Here is an 18,126-nt window from a genome sequence, read left to right as displayed (position 1 = left end):
TGTGTGTGTGTGTGTGTGTGTGTGTGTGTGTGTGTGTGAGAGAGAGAGAGAGAGAGAGAGAGAGAGAGAGAGAGAGAGAGAGAGATAAGAGTTGTTTATGTGCACAGTCATGTGTGCACATGTGGAAAATAGATAGCTTACTGAACAGAAAGCTCACAATTTCAGCTATTCTGACTGTTTCAGAAGCTCTTAGAATCAGTCTGTCTTGTCCCTGCCTTCCCAGCACTGGGTTTACAGGCATTCACAACCATGCCTGGCTTTTTCAAAATAGCTCCTAGGGATTCAAATATATGTCCTGATTCTTGAAGTGCAGTGGTTCTTAACTTGTGAGTCATGACCCCTTTGGGGGCATCAAACACCTCTTTCATGGGGGTCGCTTAAAACCATCAGAAAACAGAAATTTACATTATGGTTTGTAACAGATGCGAAATTACAGTTATGAAGCAGCAATGAAATAATTTTATAGTTACAGTCACCACAACGTGAGGAAGTGTATTAAAGGTCACAGCACTAGGGAGGCTGAGAGCTCCTGTTGCAGGGAAAGGGCTTTTACCTGTGGAGTAATTTCTCTAGCTCCTCATCGTGACTTTTTTTTTAAACAAGATTTACTTTTATTAGGTTCATGTGTGTGTATGTTGGTGGCACAGAGGCCATTAAAATTCATTGAATCCCACCCTCATGGTTTCTAGTACTTTTTTTTTGTTTGTTTGTTTGTTTTGTTTTTGTTTTTGTTTTTTCGAGACAGGGTTTCTCTGTATAGTCCTGGCTCGAGTACTTTTAATATAAGTACTGGGAACTGGACTCTGGTCCTCTGGAAGAGTAGCAAGAGCCTTTAACACTGAGCCATTTCTCTGCCACCCCGGTCACAACTTTTTGAAGGAGAAGCAAGTTAAGTAGTGTGTCTAAGATCACGTAACTGACAGGGAATTAAGTGTACACCTGAACTCTGGTGTTGAACCACAGTCACTACCCTAATCTGCCCTGGGACTATCTGCTAGGCTTTCCCACCTGACCTGAGGATGACTAGCGGTCTGGAACTCCTGAATTCTCCTTATCTCTGCACCCAAGAAACCATAACATGAGCCAACAGCAATTAGGACTCTTCTTTGTTTGAGCTCACTGCTGAGCACGTGGTGGGCAGAACTTCAAAGACTCTGCAATGCAACCTAGGGGGTGACTGTGATCATGCCCATTCGCAGGTAAAGGAACAGAGGTGCGGAGCAGTTACCGCCTTTCACAGGGCACTGCCCACATTCTCAGCACCACCCTAGCATCCCGAGGCACCTGTCCTGAGAATCACAGATGGGATTTGACCTATATCTGCCCAGCCTCAGAGGTCTGGCTCCTAACCATAGCCCTTGGCTGCTTGGGAACGAGAGAGAGACACCCATGATAAATATGATATTTTAACATTCTCAGGCCAACAGAGAAGAACAGGATCTATAGACTGCCTTTGTAGCCAGCCCAAGGTTGAGCTTAGGTGGGCTGTAGGTTATCCCTGCCTGCTTCTCCAGATAATTTACTCTTCTGAACATTGAGATATCTTGGCACATGTCACGGCTGGCCTACCTTTCCTGTCACAGCCTGTTAATCATCCATCTATCTCTTTAACACAAAGGTTCATAAAACAACCAAACTTCTACACATAGAGGTCCATCCCAAAATATGGACAGATCTGATGAAGGAGCCTCCAATGAGCTGCTTTCTTTTCCAGCTCTCAGGGATTTCATATGCCACTTGTTCCCTCCTCCTGGGGCTGAGTTGCCACCAATTCCTAATGGTAGCTGATTGCAAAGCTGGAATTGTCAAAGTCACCCAGGGAACTGAAAAATCCATCTCTACAGAACTCACCACAGAGCCTCTGATTCAAGAGAACTAAGGAAACTTGAGAATTTGAATTTTAAGTCGTTTAACTCATTCCCGGGTGATACTGACTCTGCCTGTCTAGAAACCTTGAAAACCAAACCATCAATGACCAACTATGGTGAATATGTGTGTACGTACAGAGCCTGTGTCTACATGGCTGGAGGATGCTGAGATACTGTTCTCTCCTGGAAGGAGAGAGGGTAAAACCAGGGCTGTATCCTTCACATCACCCATTGTCCCTGCTGCCCTGGAGCTTCTAGAATGTTCTCTAGAGGAAAGAGCTCAGAATGGCTCACCTCCCTCTTTAATATCCCAGGGCTCTATCCATGTCCCCAGAGCTTCCCATTGGAAACAGACACTCTAATTCGCTCTACAATTATAATCTCCATATTTAAAAGCCACTGATGTCACAGTGCAGGTCAGGACTCATCTTCTATCCAAAAGAGATCCCACGATGATGGAAAATGCCTTGAGGTTTCTTGGTGAGCACACTTGGGTGATGTTGGGGCAAGGGGGGAAGGTCAGAGTATAGAAACTGCTAAGGTCTCAATTACCAGCACATTCTATACCTTTTCTGGTATGACTCTGTCATTCCTTGAACATCAGTAACAAGCATTTAGGACAACCTGCAGTATCACTTCCCCAATGTCACTTGTGGGGCCCCAGCACTCCTTCCCTTACACTGAGATAAGTAAGCTTTCCAGAGCCAACACTCTGTGGTTATTTGTAGCTGTGACCTCATGTTCCTCCAAACAGATGTAGCATGATGCCAGCTTTTGATGCCTCCCTATTTTGGAACTGTGTGATAGCAGTCCATACACTTCCTCTATCCCTTTAGAACCTCTGACTTCTGTGGATTGAAGATCAGGAAGCCTCCTAGTCTGTCCTCAGCACAAATCACAGAAGTCACCGAAGAAACACAGGCACAAGGGCAGAAACTCATCGGCTGCATAACCCATCATGAAAAGCCCGTTTGGACTTTTCTCCTTCTCCAACTTCAGGAAGGTATTTGGACAGAATGAAAGAGGCAGAATCACATCCCCAAGTTCAGAGTTCTTCCATTCCTACAACTATTGGCTCCAGTCAGTATGACACTTGTACCATCAGAATCTGGTAGCATCATCTACTTCTCCATTAAGTTACCATGGAACAAAAACAGAAAAGAGCCCAGCCCTGGAGGTCAGGTCCAAGACAAGCCTTGCAGCTGAGGTTTAAGACAGCAATCTGTTAAATATGAGGTTGACTGTGATCAACTCTGAAGTTCACAGCAATGGAGAGCTACTGAGCCATCGTCACATACCAAGCCTGCATCATAACTCATTCAAAAGCAATGAAACTCTAAGTGGAGCAGTGCACTTGTACTTGTGTCCATTCTCACAGCTGAGAAAACTGAGGCATCATAAAAGTATACTCTCAAGCCCCACATAGCATTCTCAGGTAAGAAAAACACTGGGTCAGGATTCTCCACCATATTGTTCATCTCTAAAGTCCCAGAATTCTCTACTACAATAGAGAACATCTTTATAGGCATAACAGTTTTTTCTGGGGCATCCTGGAGTTTGCTCTGGTAGCCATGGAAAATGGGGCTATCCTAGTTAGCACAAGATGCAGATAGTGACTCTCCCTGCCCCAGTGTGAGCTCTGTTATTCAGGTAACTAGGCATCAGTGCTGTTCATTCTTTCAAACTATCTCCCCCAGCCCCCAGCTTCCAGAAGAGATGTGCACAAGCCTCACCTGGAAAGGGCTCCTTCAGGAAGTGGCCATTGATGGTCTGGTTGGCCGTGCCCAGGGCATTCTTAGCAATGAGGGTGTAGTTGCCGTTGTTGTAGTGGGTGGGCTTGTTGAAGAGCAGGCAGCCCTCAGAGACCTCCCCCTCCTGGTAGTAGTCCATGTGAATGATCTTGGACTCCCTCAATGGCTGTCCATTGTACAGCCAGTGGAGCGTGGGTGTCGGGTTGCCACGCACCACAAACTCAATGCAATGTTCCAGGCGTACCTCAGGCTCCACCAGGCTCACCACACGTGGAGGGTCTGTGGGGAAAAGCAAGCTGATCTCGAGGACACAGATTCTCCCATGTATTGAAGAACCTTCTAGGAAGTAGGATGGGGATCCCACTTCTCACCCTGCTCTGGAAAGTCTGAGTGCAGCAGAGATCCCACCACCAGACAATAAAAGGGAAAAACATGTGTCTTTATCTAAGCATCCTGGATCTATCTTAGTTGGAGCTCCCCTCCTGAGATGGAGACCTTTCCTGATACCAAAGGGTAAAATGGGCCAACCTAAGAGATTTTTTAATACGGAACTGAACTAGAGAGGTAAACCTTCCACTGAGGGAAGGAAATTTTCTTGACTGTATTTTTCAGGTTTGCCTTGTGATAGCCTTTCTGCCCTTCTTGAAAGACCAGGGTCAGGGCTCTAGATCAGCCCTAGTGATAGATCTGCCCCATCCCAGCCTCCGTCTGGTACCTCTCTGTCCTCCATGATGGCATGCACTTACAGTAGACAGTGAGAGCAACGCTGGCATTGCTCATGCCCACCACGTTCTCTGCAATGCACGTCAGGGTGAAGCCATTGTCCTCGCTCGTCACGTTCACCAGGGTCAAGTTGATGGCATGTACATTGGTCCAGTTCAGATTGGTCTGAAAACCCCAATCAGAAGACAATAACCAACCATTTACACAAGGATGCCTTCCTTTTCTAACCCCTAACACCTCCAAAAGAGAAGTAAAAGCCGAATGAAGTCTAGCTACTGAAAACACGCACACCATGCTCCGGATTCTTTGGAATTCAGGTAATCCTCAATTTAATATTGAATGGTAAATGGTAAAACTGGGTGATTTTTTTAAAAACAGGAAACCAATGCACAGAAGGTTGAGCACCACAACAAAGATCAAAATGACAAGAAATTTACATCTCCACAGAATCTGGGTCTATACATTTCTTCCTAGATAAACATGATCACAATCTCTCCCTCTTCCTTATAATTAAGGGATACTCATTCCTTAACTCTTGATGGGCCTGGTTATAGGATACCTACCTGGTGGGTGTTGATGGACTGCAGCCCAGTGACTATCCAGTCCACATCAGGCAAAGGAGAGCCAGAGCCATTGCAAGTGATCACGGCATTTTCTCCTTCTCGGACAGTCAGGTTGACGTGGCTCACACTGATCTCAGGGAGATCTGGGAGGACAAAGGGGGATAAGGAGATGAAATGTCAGGTGATGGCCCACAGAGGAGCTCTGCCACCAGGCAGACAGTGGTGCTTCTTGCCTTGCCCAGAGACAACGCTGGCACAGCTGACACAACTTCCCTGAGCTTGTGCGAGACCCTTGTGATGGTTAGTATGAATCTGACAAGCTCAAAAAATCACCTAGAAACTCTTCTAAGCATGCCTGAGAGAATAGATCAACCAAAGTGGGCAGACACCATTCTATGGGCTAGGGTCTGACTAAACAGAAAGAAGGAGCTGAGCTGAGCTGAGCACCGACACTCATGCTTCTCTCTGGTCCTGACTCAGGGTACCGAGTAGCCAACTGCCTCAAACTGCCCTCCTGCAGCTATGCCTTCCTCATCATAGTGAGCCATACTCTCAAAATGTGGGCCAAAAGAAATTCTTCTGTCTTTTAATCGCTCGTGTCAGATCAATGTGAAAAGTACTACCTATAGCCCCACCCCCAGCTGATTGACAGTTCCCACTCCAGAGACTGCAGAACCAAGAACTGAAGTACATACAGCGGGATGCTCCTCCAAAGCAGGGTCTGAGTGGTGCACCCCTCCATGGAATGGCATCCTAGCAACCACACCTGTAGCTTCAACTGACTTCGGGTACTGTCTTACATATTGGTGTGTGTCCGGTTCCCACTGGAACTAGGGATTACATTCTCTAGTCTCTGGTTGGGCATAAAAGCGATGTTCTAGAAAACACCTCAGAAGCTCCCAATATAGTAAGTCTAGAGGTTGCACATTAAAATGTGCTTCTTCATGTTTGATTGACAGGTGACTCAGAGAGAAAAGGATCAGCTAAGAAGGGCACATGGATTCTTTTCTGCTTTTTTTCTAGGACTACCCTTCCCAAGGCTGGCTCAAGACAGAAATGATCAGGAAGGGGAAAGTTTGGTCTCATTTGCACCCACTGCAGAGGTCAAGACTGGAGACAGCTGGCAGAGGCCCTGGCAGGCCAGCCTGAGGCACAACCCCTTCTCTGGGGTGTGTGGGATGCTGGCCAGACCAGGCAGTGCTGATGCTCACTCACCACACTGACTGATGTTCATGCGGAAGAGGGGGAGTTGGGAGCCATCAGCACTGATGCAGTAAAGGCTCTGGCTGTCCAGCCGCGCCTCCCCCTGTTCCTGCCACAGCTGCATCCAGCGGATGTCACAGCTGCAGTTGAAGAAGTTCTGCTCCAGTCTCCTGTGGGCAAGAAGAGAGGGGAAGGAATCCCTGAACGGTGGATGGCCCAACTCCCTCCCAGGGCTGAGGCCAATGAGCCCCTGCTGCTCCTCCATGAAACAAGCCAGACGCAGATAAAGTCATCCTGCTTCCTCTCATTCTGGAATCCTAGACTTCATATAGATGCATGAAACCGAGAGAGAGAGAGAGAGAGAGAGAGAGAGAGAGAGAGAGAGAGAGAGAGAGAGAGAGAGAGAGAGAGAGAGAACAGACAGAGAGACAGGAGACAGAGACAGAGACAGGGTCCAAGACAGCGAGACAGGGACAGATATAGAGACAGTCATGAAACCAGAGGAAAGGTGAAGGAAGAGATGGGAGCAGGAAAGCAGCCGAGGAAAGCAGAGAGAGAAGAGCATCCGGGAGTGAATATGATCAAAAACATGTCACACTTGAGATAGATTATCTTAATGGAACCCTTCACTGTGTATAATGAACATACACCAGAAAAAATTAAAATTAAAAAATAAAAAGGGAAGGAGACTGGGGAGATAGCTCAGCTGATAACGTGCTTGCCACTCAAGCCTGAGGTTGGAAGTTTGGCTCCCCAGACCTATTGAATGTTGTAAATGCCAAGTGGGCATGGCCCCACCCATAATCCCAGCACTCAGGAGGCAGAGACACAGGATTCCCAGAACAAGCTGGCTAATCAGAATACCTGCAACTGATGAGCTCCAGATTCAACCATGGAAATCATTCAACAAGGACTTCAGTACTCCACACAGGCGCGCACATACACGTTCACATACACTTGTGTCCACACACATACATACACATACTCACACACAACACACACACACACACACATGCTTGCAAGTAAAATAGAAATATTAGTAATGCTATAAGACAGAGGAGGTTAAGCAATATCACAAAAAAAATAAAATAATAAATAAACAGCATTAACTTCATGAATTTATTTAGTTTCAAAAGGAGTAATTTCACTAAAAAAAATTTACCTCACTTAAGTCACTGGGCAGTGAGAGTCTTTTACATGTGTCAAGCTGAGATGGTCATCTCCTTAAAACCTTCCTATGGCTTCCAGATGCATTGGAATTTAAGGCCCCAAGAACCTTGAGTTCCCCCACCACCTTCCACAATGTCATCTGCTGCCTTGTCATCAGTCAAGCCATACTCAGCCGATGCTTCTCCATCATCCTGTGAGGTCACTTCATCCCTCAGCCCCTGTCCCTATCCAGCCACAGACCTCGTGTGACTGGTTTGAACCTGCCTTGGAAATTTTTGCCCTTGGTATCTTGCTTGCCTGCCAAACTCTCTCCCAACTTATCTGTAAGATGGGTTCCCCTGACTTCCTTAAGAAGCTGTAGAGCATTCTCTGGCCATCATCTTCACCAAAGCCACTACAACCCTGTCCTGATAACGTTCATCCCTTCGCTAGCTGCATGCCCCGGTCTAGAATTTATTATTATTTCATAACACCTTAAATATTCATATTGCTTTGTTTCTTTGCCTTCTCAGATTTAAAAAAAAAATCTCTATTGAGGCTAGAGATGTAACCTGTTTTGTAACTCGCTGCATCCACAGTACCTAAGACTGACATGTCCCAAACACATGTTCACTGGGGGAATAGGTAGTTAGTTATTTCCGAGATATATTCCAAGCCCACGTGGGACCAGCTTTATTCCTTCATGAATTCAATGGCTCCTTAATGAGCACCTGTTAGGTATCTGGCAGTGGTTGAATGCTATCAATAGAAATGAATAGGGCAGTCCTTGTCCTCTGGGAGCATTCACCCCAGTGAAGAAGAATGGCTGATAGGGAACGAGTCAAGTTCAAAGCTCTTGTTCTCCACAGATTCTCCTTGTAATTTAGAATAAGTCACATCCTTCCTCTACTGGGGTATTAGGGGAGTGATGAACAGTGCTAATCAATCCCCCAAACCCTTAAAGAGCACAGGCTGAATCTGAATGCCAGGGCCATTAAGGGAACATGATTCTCTCTCTGGTCTATTGAGGGGATCGATCTGTTGGCACCTGGAGGAAAGGCACTTGGGTCACTGCGTATTTTTTAAGCACTGGGTATTTTTGACAACTGGCAAGTTCTAAAATAGATAGGCAAGCATCAGCATTTGTCAGCTTGCAGGAAAGGAGTGGGGTTCAGAGAGAGGAACCATGTTCCTGATGGCTAGGACAGCACAGGTGGAATGTACAAACAGCCACACAGCTTATCATCCTTAGCCTGAGAGCATCCAGGACTTCTCCTGCTTCTTCAGGCTCTCTCAGAGAAGAGGGATAGGAAGGGACCCAACTTTTCCTGGGTATCTGCTTCTCCCTGCAATCCCAACAAGTAGCCACTGTTGTCCCTGCACAAACAAGGAAGTCCAACCAAAGTCTGAAGGGTGTAATGGTTGATCATCACCGTCAGCTTGATGACTGGACTTATAAACACCTTGGAGACACACCTCTGGGTATAAAGGGCCTAAATGAAAAAGGGAAGACCTGCCCTGAATATGGATGAAACCATTCCATGGACTGGGAGATCCCGAACTGAGTTACAAAGAGAAAGCAGGCTGAGGGTCACCACTTGTCTCGGCTTCCAACTGTGGATGCAATGTGACCAGCTGTCTTCCGCTCCAACCATCATAAATAAACTGACCACCATGATGGAATGTACCCTCCAACCACCATGAGCACATATAAACTCCTCTTTCAGTTGCTCCTGTGAATTATTTGATCACAGCAGTGAGAAAAATAATAAATACAAGGAGTTAAGATGCATGCTCCATGCTTGAGCTTCTCACATGACCCTCTGTCTTTAGACTTCCCACTGCTGTCCTGGGGTGAATGCTGTAGAGCCCAGTGAGCCACCCATACTCTTTCCCTGACTTCCAGAGCTCTTGTCAGGAAGACTAAGGGAAGAGGTAGAAGGAAGCAGTCAAGGAAAGCAAAGTTTAGCCAGGGCACAGGCTCAAGTCAAGGGGTGCCTGATGGGGGAAGGAGAAGTGGTGGAGGAGTTTACCAGCACAGTGGGATATTTGGAATTTGTCCACAGAGCAGTAAGGAAACCACTGGGAGCTAAGACAAAGGGCTTGGGCCACAGTTAGGATGTTTTATAAACACAGGGTCACCATGTACAGTTGGGCAGTTTGTGCATTTCTCAAAGAATCCAGCCAGTGCAATGCTGAATCTCAAACCCAATGCTCTGGAATGGAGCCACATCTCTGCTGATGAGGGCCATCTTCTCTAACTCACATACGGGCATCAGCTAGTCGGGTTGGTAGGGCCTGGCCCTGTGGTCCTGAACTTTTGTTCTCATAACTCCTGTTCACATTGAAACTGGCAAATGTTATCTCCCAATCTCTGGGTTTCTTCTTCAGTTCATTGATTCATTCCTTGCCCATATCAAAGTTTTTTGGTTTTACGAGATCCTATTGTCAAGTTGTTGGCCTTAATTCCTAGGCTAATGGAGTCCTACAAAAAAATCTCTTCCTACACAAATATCTCATAGAGTACTACTTATGAGTTGTTTTGTTGTTGTTGTTGTTGTTGTTGTTTATAGCAGAATTAACATGGCAGGTTTCAAAATGAGATGTGATCAACTTGGAGATGATATTTCTGCAGGGTAACATATATGAGTATAAATTCATTCTTCTGCATGTGGAAGGGAAGTTTTCCCGGCACCATTTGTTGAAAATGCTGCCTTTTCTTCAACGCGTGTGATTTTTTTTTTTTTTTGCCTCTTTGTCAAATATCATATAGACACAGTATTACAAGTGTTCATATTTGGGTCATCTGTTTTATTGGTCTATATGTGTGTTTCAGTTCTGGTACCACATTGTTTGTACTGCTATAGCTCTATAATATACCTTCTAATTTGCAATAGCCGTCCCTCAGTATCTTTTTTTTTTTTTTTGGAATAGAATTGCTTTGGTTATCCAGGGTCTATTCTGATTCCACATAAATTTAAGTTTTTTTTTTCTATTCCTGTGAATAATGCTGGGGTGAATCGGAATTGCATAGAAACTGTAAATTGCTTTTTTGTAAGATAGTCATTTTCACAGTAATGATTTTACTGGACCATGAACACAGGCTGTCTCACCATTTCCTAGCATGCCTCTCATCTCTTCCTACATCAGAAGTTTTCACTGAAGAGTTCTTTCATCTCCTCAGTTGAGTTACATTCACGTTATTTATTTTACTATCTAAGGATACTGTAAATTCCAATGTGTCTATTATCTCTTTTTCAACATGTTTAGTGTCAGTGTATGGAAAGGCTATTGATTTTTTTTTATAAGTTGATTTTGTATATTGCTACTTTGCTGTAATTGTTTATGTTGCTTCTGGAAGTTTCCTGGTAGAATTTTAGGGAACTTTAAATATAATATCAAATATAATGTCATCTACAAAATAGGATAATTTGACATCTTCTCCTATTTGTATCCCTTTAATTTCTTCTTCTTGCCTTATTTCTCTAGCTAGTGCTTTAAGCATTATATTGGAAGAGAGTTGGAGTAGTGGGCAACCATCGTGTTCTTGATTCAAATGGGATTGATTCAAGTTCTTCTTAAGATAATGCTAACCATGGATTTCTCATACATGGCCTTTGTTTTGTTGAGGTAAGTTCTACTCTCTGGAGGATTTTTGTCATGAAAGCATACTGGATTTTGTTAAAGTGTGTTTCTATATCTACTGATGTGACCATGTGATTTTTTGTCTCCCACATTCAGAAAGTCAGAATGGCTAAGATCAACAAAACTGTTGACAACAAATGCTAGTGGGGATTTAGGGAAAGAGGAGCCTCATTCACTGTTGCTAGTGGGGATATAGGGAAGAGGGGCCCTAATCTATTGTTGCTAGTGGGGATGTAGGAAAGGGGAGCCCTCATTCACTGTTGGTGGGAATAAAAGCAGATGACAGCACTCTGGAAATCAGTATAGCAAATCATCAAAAAGCTAAAAATGAGTTATGATGTGACCCTGCTATACCATCCTTGGCATATGCCCAAAGGACTCAATATCCATCTCTACAGATATTTGCTCAGCCATGTTCAAAGATGCTCTTTTAATGCCAGACAGTGGAGCTGCATGCCTTTAATCCCAGCATTTGGGAGGCAGAGGCAGAGGCAGGCAGATTTCTGAGTTCGAGGCCAGTCTGGTCTACAGAGTGAGTTCCAGGATAACCAGGGCTCTACAGAGAAACCCTGCCTTGAAAAACAAAAAACAAAAATAACAATAGATAAGAAATGGAAATTGTCTTTCAACAAATGAATGGATAATGTAAATTTGGTACATAAACACAGTGGAATATTAGTCAACTATAAAAAAATGGAACTTTAAATTTTTCAAGTAAACTGATGAGCCTTTAAAAGATCATATTGAATGAGTGACTTAGACCCAGAAAGACAAAAGCTCCCTAGCTCTGAATCTGCAGGAGTGGGTATACAACAAAAAGTAAGTGAAGAAACCAGAAAGTATAAAAGGACATTTATACTGTAGGATGGAAGGGGAGAATTTAAGGGGAATAAAAGAATACAAAAATCTGAAAAAGGGTGTGGTGGAAATGGAGAAGAGGCTGTGATTGGAAGGGGATAGTGAAGTCAGTACAAAAGGAGAAAGAGAAAGACAGACAAATAACCCCAAAGAAATAATAGTTATGTATGAAGCAAAGTTGTGTCACTTGTGCTGGCAAGGCTCCCACAAAGGTTACAGGTGATCTAACAAAACCCCCAGTACCAGGCATGAGAAACCCCGTTTGAGTTGTGGGTCCCTAAACAATATACACTATTTGCTGTTACCTTTGGTTGTCTCTCAGAGGTCGAAGGTCAGACCCTTCTGAAGAAGACACCACACACTTAGGGCACAGGACTTGGAAGACTGGAGCTAGATCTAATCCAGCAGTTAACCTGTGGGCTGAGATCCCTTTGAGAGATCATGACTCCTTTGAGGGTCACATACCAGATATCTTGTATATCATATATTTACATTACAAAATTACAGTTATGAAGTAGCAACAAAATAACTTTATGGTTGAGGGTCACCACATGAGGAACTGTATTAAAGGAATGCAGCAGTAGAAAGGGTGAGAACCACTGATCTGGACTAAAAGCATCCTAACTGCAATCTATCTTCCATAATATCAAAAAGTACTATCCAAGTTACTGGAGGAAGAAATCAGTCAGTAATCTTATATAGCTGTGATGCCTATCAATCACAATGATTAGCATGGCAAGATATCCCTAAAATATCTCTAAAGGTCCAATAGCCACACTCATGTGTTAATGATAACCAGCACCTGTCTAATTGGACTTAACTTAAGGCCCACCCAACAGGAAACCATGCCTGGCACAAGAAAGCTAGCCAACTCCCTGGGGACCAGACAGGTTATTAAAACTTAGAAGAGAACCTACTAGTCTTACTAGACCAGCCGAATTCCTAACTATAGTCTAAATCTTATCCTTGTACCCACAGATAAATGTAGCTCTCATTCCTCGCCACAGAAGCTTCTCTTTACAGCCAATGGAGACCATTACAGAAAACCACAAGAAGACACAATGTAAAAAACAACGGGTTCTAGAGAGACCAACTCTACAACATGACTTTTACACCTAAGACCCACTGAGGAAGAGGGGGCAGAACCACTGTAAGAACCAGAGGACCAAGAAGTTTGTTCTGAGATTGTGTCTCCCATAAAGGGCTGCCTTAAAAAGACCTGAACAGTGACAATATCGATATATATGCTTAAGCAAAAGGGAGAAAATTTCACCAGATCCAATCCCAAGACAAAGAACTGTGGGCAATTAGTAACTGTTGAGCGAAGGAAAATTAGTGTCTCCTCGGAATGCACTCCATCCTCCACAGTTGTTTACACAACATAGACTGGTTGGACCTGAGATCATATACACACAACAAAAATGGACTCAGAAAGTTATAGCTACATATTTGTACACAAGCATATGTAGCAGTAATAATGAAAGAATAAGAGACCATCAGGGGTGAGGAGGGATCATGGGAGGTTTTGGGAGAATGAAGGAGGAAGAAGGCATTGATGTATTCCATCAATAGAAGGAAAAAATATATTCCTTAAATATATAAATTGAAACTGAGGAAAATGTACAGGACCACAAGGCATTACCACAGACTCTATTGGTCATTGCCATACCGTCTCTGAAAGGCTCCACTGTCCCCTCAGAAGAAGGTAAGGGTGGAAATGCCAAATGGCACCTCAGGGATCATTATGAAAGTAAACATCACCTCATCTACTACCTTCACCTGAGAGGATCATGGGAGCTCTACCTCAGGTTTCCATTGCCCACCATTTAAGGCATTAGAGTACAGAGACAAAAACTGGGGAGAGACAACTGTTCTGCAGACAGTATAAACAGCAAGATATGCTTTGATGTACTGCTGGAATCGAAGGAAAGAGTGGAAAGCAGAGGGAAAGAAAGAGTGAAGAGGAAGGAAGTGTGCTACAAAAGATGGGCTGTTGGTCTCCAGAGGGTGGGAAATAACCAGGAGAAGAAATGTTGGATTGAAAGCAGAGGAGAAAGCATGAGTAGACAGAAAGAGACAGAGTACAGCAGGAGTGAAAGTCAGAGTGGGGTGGACAGGGTGTGTGTGTGTGTGTGTGTGTGTGTGTGTGTGTGTGTGCCTGTGTGTGTGTGTGTGTGAGAGAGAGAGAGAGAGAGAGAGAGAGAGAGAGAGAGAGACCCATGGGACCCCTTCTCAGAGAAGAGGAGCAGGGTTAGTGGAGGGTCTGTGTTAGAGGAGGTACTGGGAGGAGAGGAGCTGATATTGGAATGTAAAGTGAATGAATGAATGAATGAATTATAAATAATAAGTCAATAAAAGGAAAGAAAGAGAGAAAGAAAGAGAGCAGATCCAGGAAAAAGATCAGGTGAACACTTGCAAAACTAGCAGTGGGATGGCAGAACCAGAGGCTCTGGGGTTCGATTAGTGGTTAGTGAGTCCCAGACAAATAAAAGACCCTAACCCACAAAACAGGTGACTGGCACCTGAGGACTAACAGGCTGACCTCTAGGCTCCAGAGGTCACAGTGTGCACTTACACGCTCGTGCAAGCACGCGCGCACACACACACACACACACACACACACACACATACACAAAGAGAAAATAACCAGACTAGTATTTCTATCATTCTTGTCCTAGTGTCCTACACATGCATTTCATTTATCCTTCTCCACGGAAGCCAGGGACATCTGATCCTAAGGACATTCTTAGGAAAGCAGAAAATCAAGATCAGTGTTCAATCAATGTAAAAGAGGGCAGTCTTTGGAAAGGACTGATTTGGGCTTCCCATGCAGAGACCTGGGAAGAGGCCTGTTAACCCCATTGAATGGCATTGAAAGCCCAGGAGCTCCAAGATGTGCAAACTGAGCCAAGTCAGCCTGGATTTCCCCAGCTGCTCGCCTGACAAGATGCAGCCGTTCATTATTAAATAGATGTACAAACAAATTATTTACCTGCACTGATCAGACTAGACAAGTGAGGAGATTAAGCAGTGTTGCCTCAAGCCACATAGAGCTTAATACAGTCCAACCTCTTGTTGGATTCCATGTGAGGACATAACCCAGCATCTCAGTGGCCCAAAAGGCAGACCATGCCAATGGATCCTGGGGCTGGCAAAAGAGTCAGCTGAGCTGTCTGGGATGTGCCAGGCACTGGCTCACTAACAGCTCATTTCTTTCCATCCTTTCTCTCCTGGGCTTTACTTCTACAGTCTGGTCCAGGAGAAGGGATGTACCTGAAGATTCAGTGCCTTGCTGTTCACCAGAGTCTGCTAGGAACTGCTTGGGAACAGTGGGCATGGAGGTTATGTGGGGTGGCTACTCCTCTTAGGAAGACAGCCTAGCAAAATGCAGTTTAAGTTCCAAACTGGGACAACCTGCACATCCCATGGATCCGATGCACAATTACCTTTATATCCAGACAAGGAGAGGTTGAAAAAAGAGAGACACAGAAGTCCTAGCTCTAAGCTGGACATTGTGGTTCCCTTCTCCCACGCAGTCTGAGCTCAGCAGAGGAGTCTCAATCATAACTTCTGGGGCAGACTTGCTCAGCTTAGAGCCCTGCTCTGTGCTCCATCAATAATGCAAGAGGCCCCATGAATAATACAGCAGCAACTGCTTCAGGGCACAGTTTACTGGTGCCCAGCCCTGGCCTCAAGATGGCCCAAGGCCTAATCACAGGGCCTTGGGGAGTTCCCACAGATTAACTCAGCCTCACTCAGGCACAGGCACAAAAGAACAAGTTTGCAGGATCAGCCAAGGCCATGACTCTGTTCAAAAAGCATTGATTGCCCTCCGGTCATCATGACGGTGATTTTCATCTCCCCTCAGACCATCAGCACTGCCAGGTACAATTCTGGGTCCAGATTGTACAAAAGAGGGAGGATACCCACAGGAGCAGGTCAAGGCCTCTGCGCACCTGACAAAGTGTGCAGCCTAGGCCTCCCTAAGATAATCAACTGTGTTAAAAGTGCATAAATAAAAGATGCAAGTTGAGCTTACTTAGTTAACCTGAATAATGTGTTGAACTGTGCCTTCTAGAGATATTGGTGCATGTCCTAACCCCAGGATCTACAAGTAGGATCTTCTTTGTTGACAGGATCAAGGTAAAGATAAAGGATTGAGATTATTTTGATTTACAGTGGGTCCTAAACCAACATGCAAGAACTAGTATCTTTAGAGTGGGTCTGGAGGAAAAATGGATGTCAGTCATAAGGAAAGTAGAGCCAGGGATGGTGCCACAAATCCGAAAGCACCAAGAGCAACCAGTATCTGGCAATGTCAGAGAGGGCTTAAACCTCAGAGTCTTTGAAGGTAGAGGTGCTCTGGTGACACTGTAACTCAGACGTATGGCCTCAGAATGACAAATGAAAATGTTTCCGTCATCTTGAAGTCACCAGGTTTGCAGTGACTTAATAAGGCAGGTATCAGAAATAGGACTGCCAGAAAACTCACCAAGACTCAACTTTAAAATCTGTAAGTGGGGATAAGTGCATTCCAACACAGTTTCTCTGTAGCACTAATATGTGTCTACGTACTTTGTGAGTTAAAGGGGAGTCACAATGAAGCCAAAACTACCACAATAGCAATAGAGTTAGTGATGGAATTCCTTGGATGGATATGCCTTGACTGAGGGCTATCAGAGTGATCACATTCAAAACTAGGAGAAGGACAGTGCCAGGGTCAGCCCAGCCTCCTTCAAACACTGAGTGAGTGTTTTACCAAGTCGATTAAATCTGCAAATTACAACAGACATAATTATCACTTTGCTTTAAGAAAATCTATTTTAATCATGTCTGCTCCATGTCTGTGGGGTATTAAGAGAAGCCTGCTCAAGATGCATTAATGGTCCTCGGAGTATTTCTGGAAGGTTTCTATGTTGTGGGCTGATGAACTTCTGGTGCCTCTTGCCATTGCCTAAGTTGTACCATGGGATTCAGAACCCAAACATCTTTTCTTCCTTATTCATCCTTTATCTTTAAAACAATCTTGCAGAATCTTGCTCTGATCTAAGGACAGACAGTTCCAGTTTCAGGGGAAAAAATAGTAGCCAGAAACTCCTGAGCACAGTACAATGCCAAGTCAGATTCCATCAGGTCTACCACTGAAATACTGCTGGCTGCACCATAGCAAAGTTCAGAGGATATTCTCAGATTGCTCTTTAAGAAGGGCACTTCCTGAACTGGAGGAAGATTTAGTCAGACGCTTGCCAAAGGTCCTCCCTCCAATCTCTCAAAAACGAGAGTACAAGAAGGGTCTTGGCACACAGCAAGAATTCTGAAATGATTTGATAATCTGGGGTTTGCCATCAGGGGTGCGGGTCATCTTGGCTCCTGAGAGGACAAGCTGAACATTCATAGTGTGGCACTGTGTGAGGGGGTGAAAGAGAATGAGTTTCAGAAACAGTGGCTTCAGGTGGTAACCACCCTGAAATTCATAATATTAGTCTCCAGATTACCAACTCACCAGCCATATGATCCTGGTATAATGACTTGACTTGTCTAAGCCTTGAATCCCTCATTTGCAAAACAGATTAAAATAACTCCCATATGGGGCAGCTTCAAGGATGAGCCAGGATCTTGTATTTATTCATTACTCGGTGCCATTCTTCTCCTTTCCCAATGAAAATGCATACTCAACCCTTCTCATGAAGAGTTTCAACTCTGTCAACTACATCACCAACTGTTACTTCAAGAATTGTGTTGTAGGAGAGAAGTTGGTTCGGGCATGGCAAAGGCTCTCAAAGGTGCCGTCACAGAAGGAAACATGCTAAGAAATAGTTAAATAACCCATTTACCCTGTGTGTTTCTGCAGATGCTCGCTGGAAGCTTCACACAGCTGGCTCATGACTCTCCTGGCTACCCCAGCACACTGAGTCCCTCTCCTACAAGGCCAACACTCTCTGAAAACACCGGACACATCCCCAAACTCCATCCCACAGGCTCCATCAAGCAGACCTTGGCGGTCTAGATGGCTCATGGCAGATGGCGCCATGTGGACTAATCAAGAAATCAGACAAGAAAAATCCTATCCCCTCTTCCATTTGCCAGGAAATGCAATTGTTTGGATTTTAATCATAGCCACAGCTAAGAGCCAATGTGCAGTCCCCTTCAGCCCAAAGATAAATTTTCGACTCTCAGCTTTCAATTCTTCCTCAAAAAATAGACCCCTACCAGGGTGATGGTTCCTTAGGGGGGGGCTTCTTCATCCACCACTACAATTTTTTTCTGATTTAACACTATGACAGAAATAAAATACTGTTTGGATATGGTGGCACTCATACAGTGACTCACACCGCCAGGAATGTCTTCATTCCTCCATAAGTTACA

General features: G+C 44.5%; 1 protein-coding gene across 5 annotated transcripts in view; it reads right to left on the bottom strand.

Moving 5' to 3' along the window:
* Nucleotides 1-18,126, bottom strand: part of Ntrk3 (neurotrophic receptor tyrosine kinase 3) — a 399,848-nt gene that overhangs the window by 276,639 nt on the left and 105,083 nt on the right. For all 5 annotated transcript variants that reach the window (XM_021166476.3, XM_029479478.2, XM_021166477.3 and 2 more), the window contains exons 5-8: nucleotides 6,121-6,278; nucleotides 4,906-5,048; nucleotides 4,366-4,507; nucleotides 3,602-3,898 (exon numbers count right to left, since the gene is read on the bottom strand). In XM_021166476.3, coding sequence (XP_021022135.1) covers nucleotides 3,602-3,898; nucleotides 4,366-4,507; nucleotides 4,906-5,048; nucleotides 6,121-6,278 — 740 coding nt within the window. The remainder of the gene's footprint in view (nucleotides 1-3,601; nucleotides 3,899-4,365; nucleotides 4,508-4,905; nucleotides 5,049-6,120; nucleotides 6,279-18,126) is intronic.

This window comes from Mus caroli, unplaced genomic scaffold (genome assembly GCF_978045245.1).
Source record: "Mus caroli unplaced genomic scaffold, Mus_caroli_1 scaffold_8, whole genome shotgun sequence".
Classification (NCBI taxonomy): Eukaryota; Metazoa; Chordata; class Mammalia; order Rodentia; family Muridae; genus Mus; species Mus caroli.
Note: the sequence above shows the minus strand (reverse complement) of the source record. Positions and strands in the feature narration are given on the sequence as shown.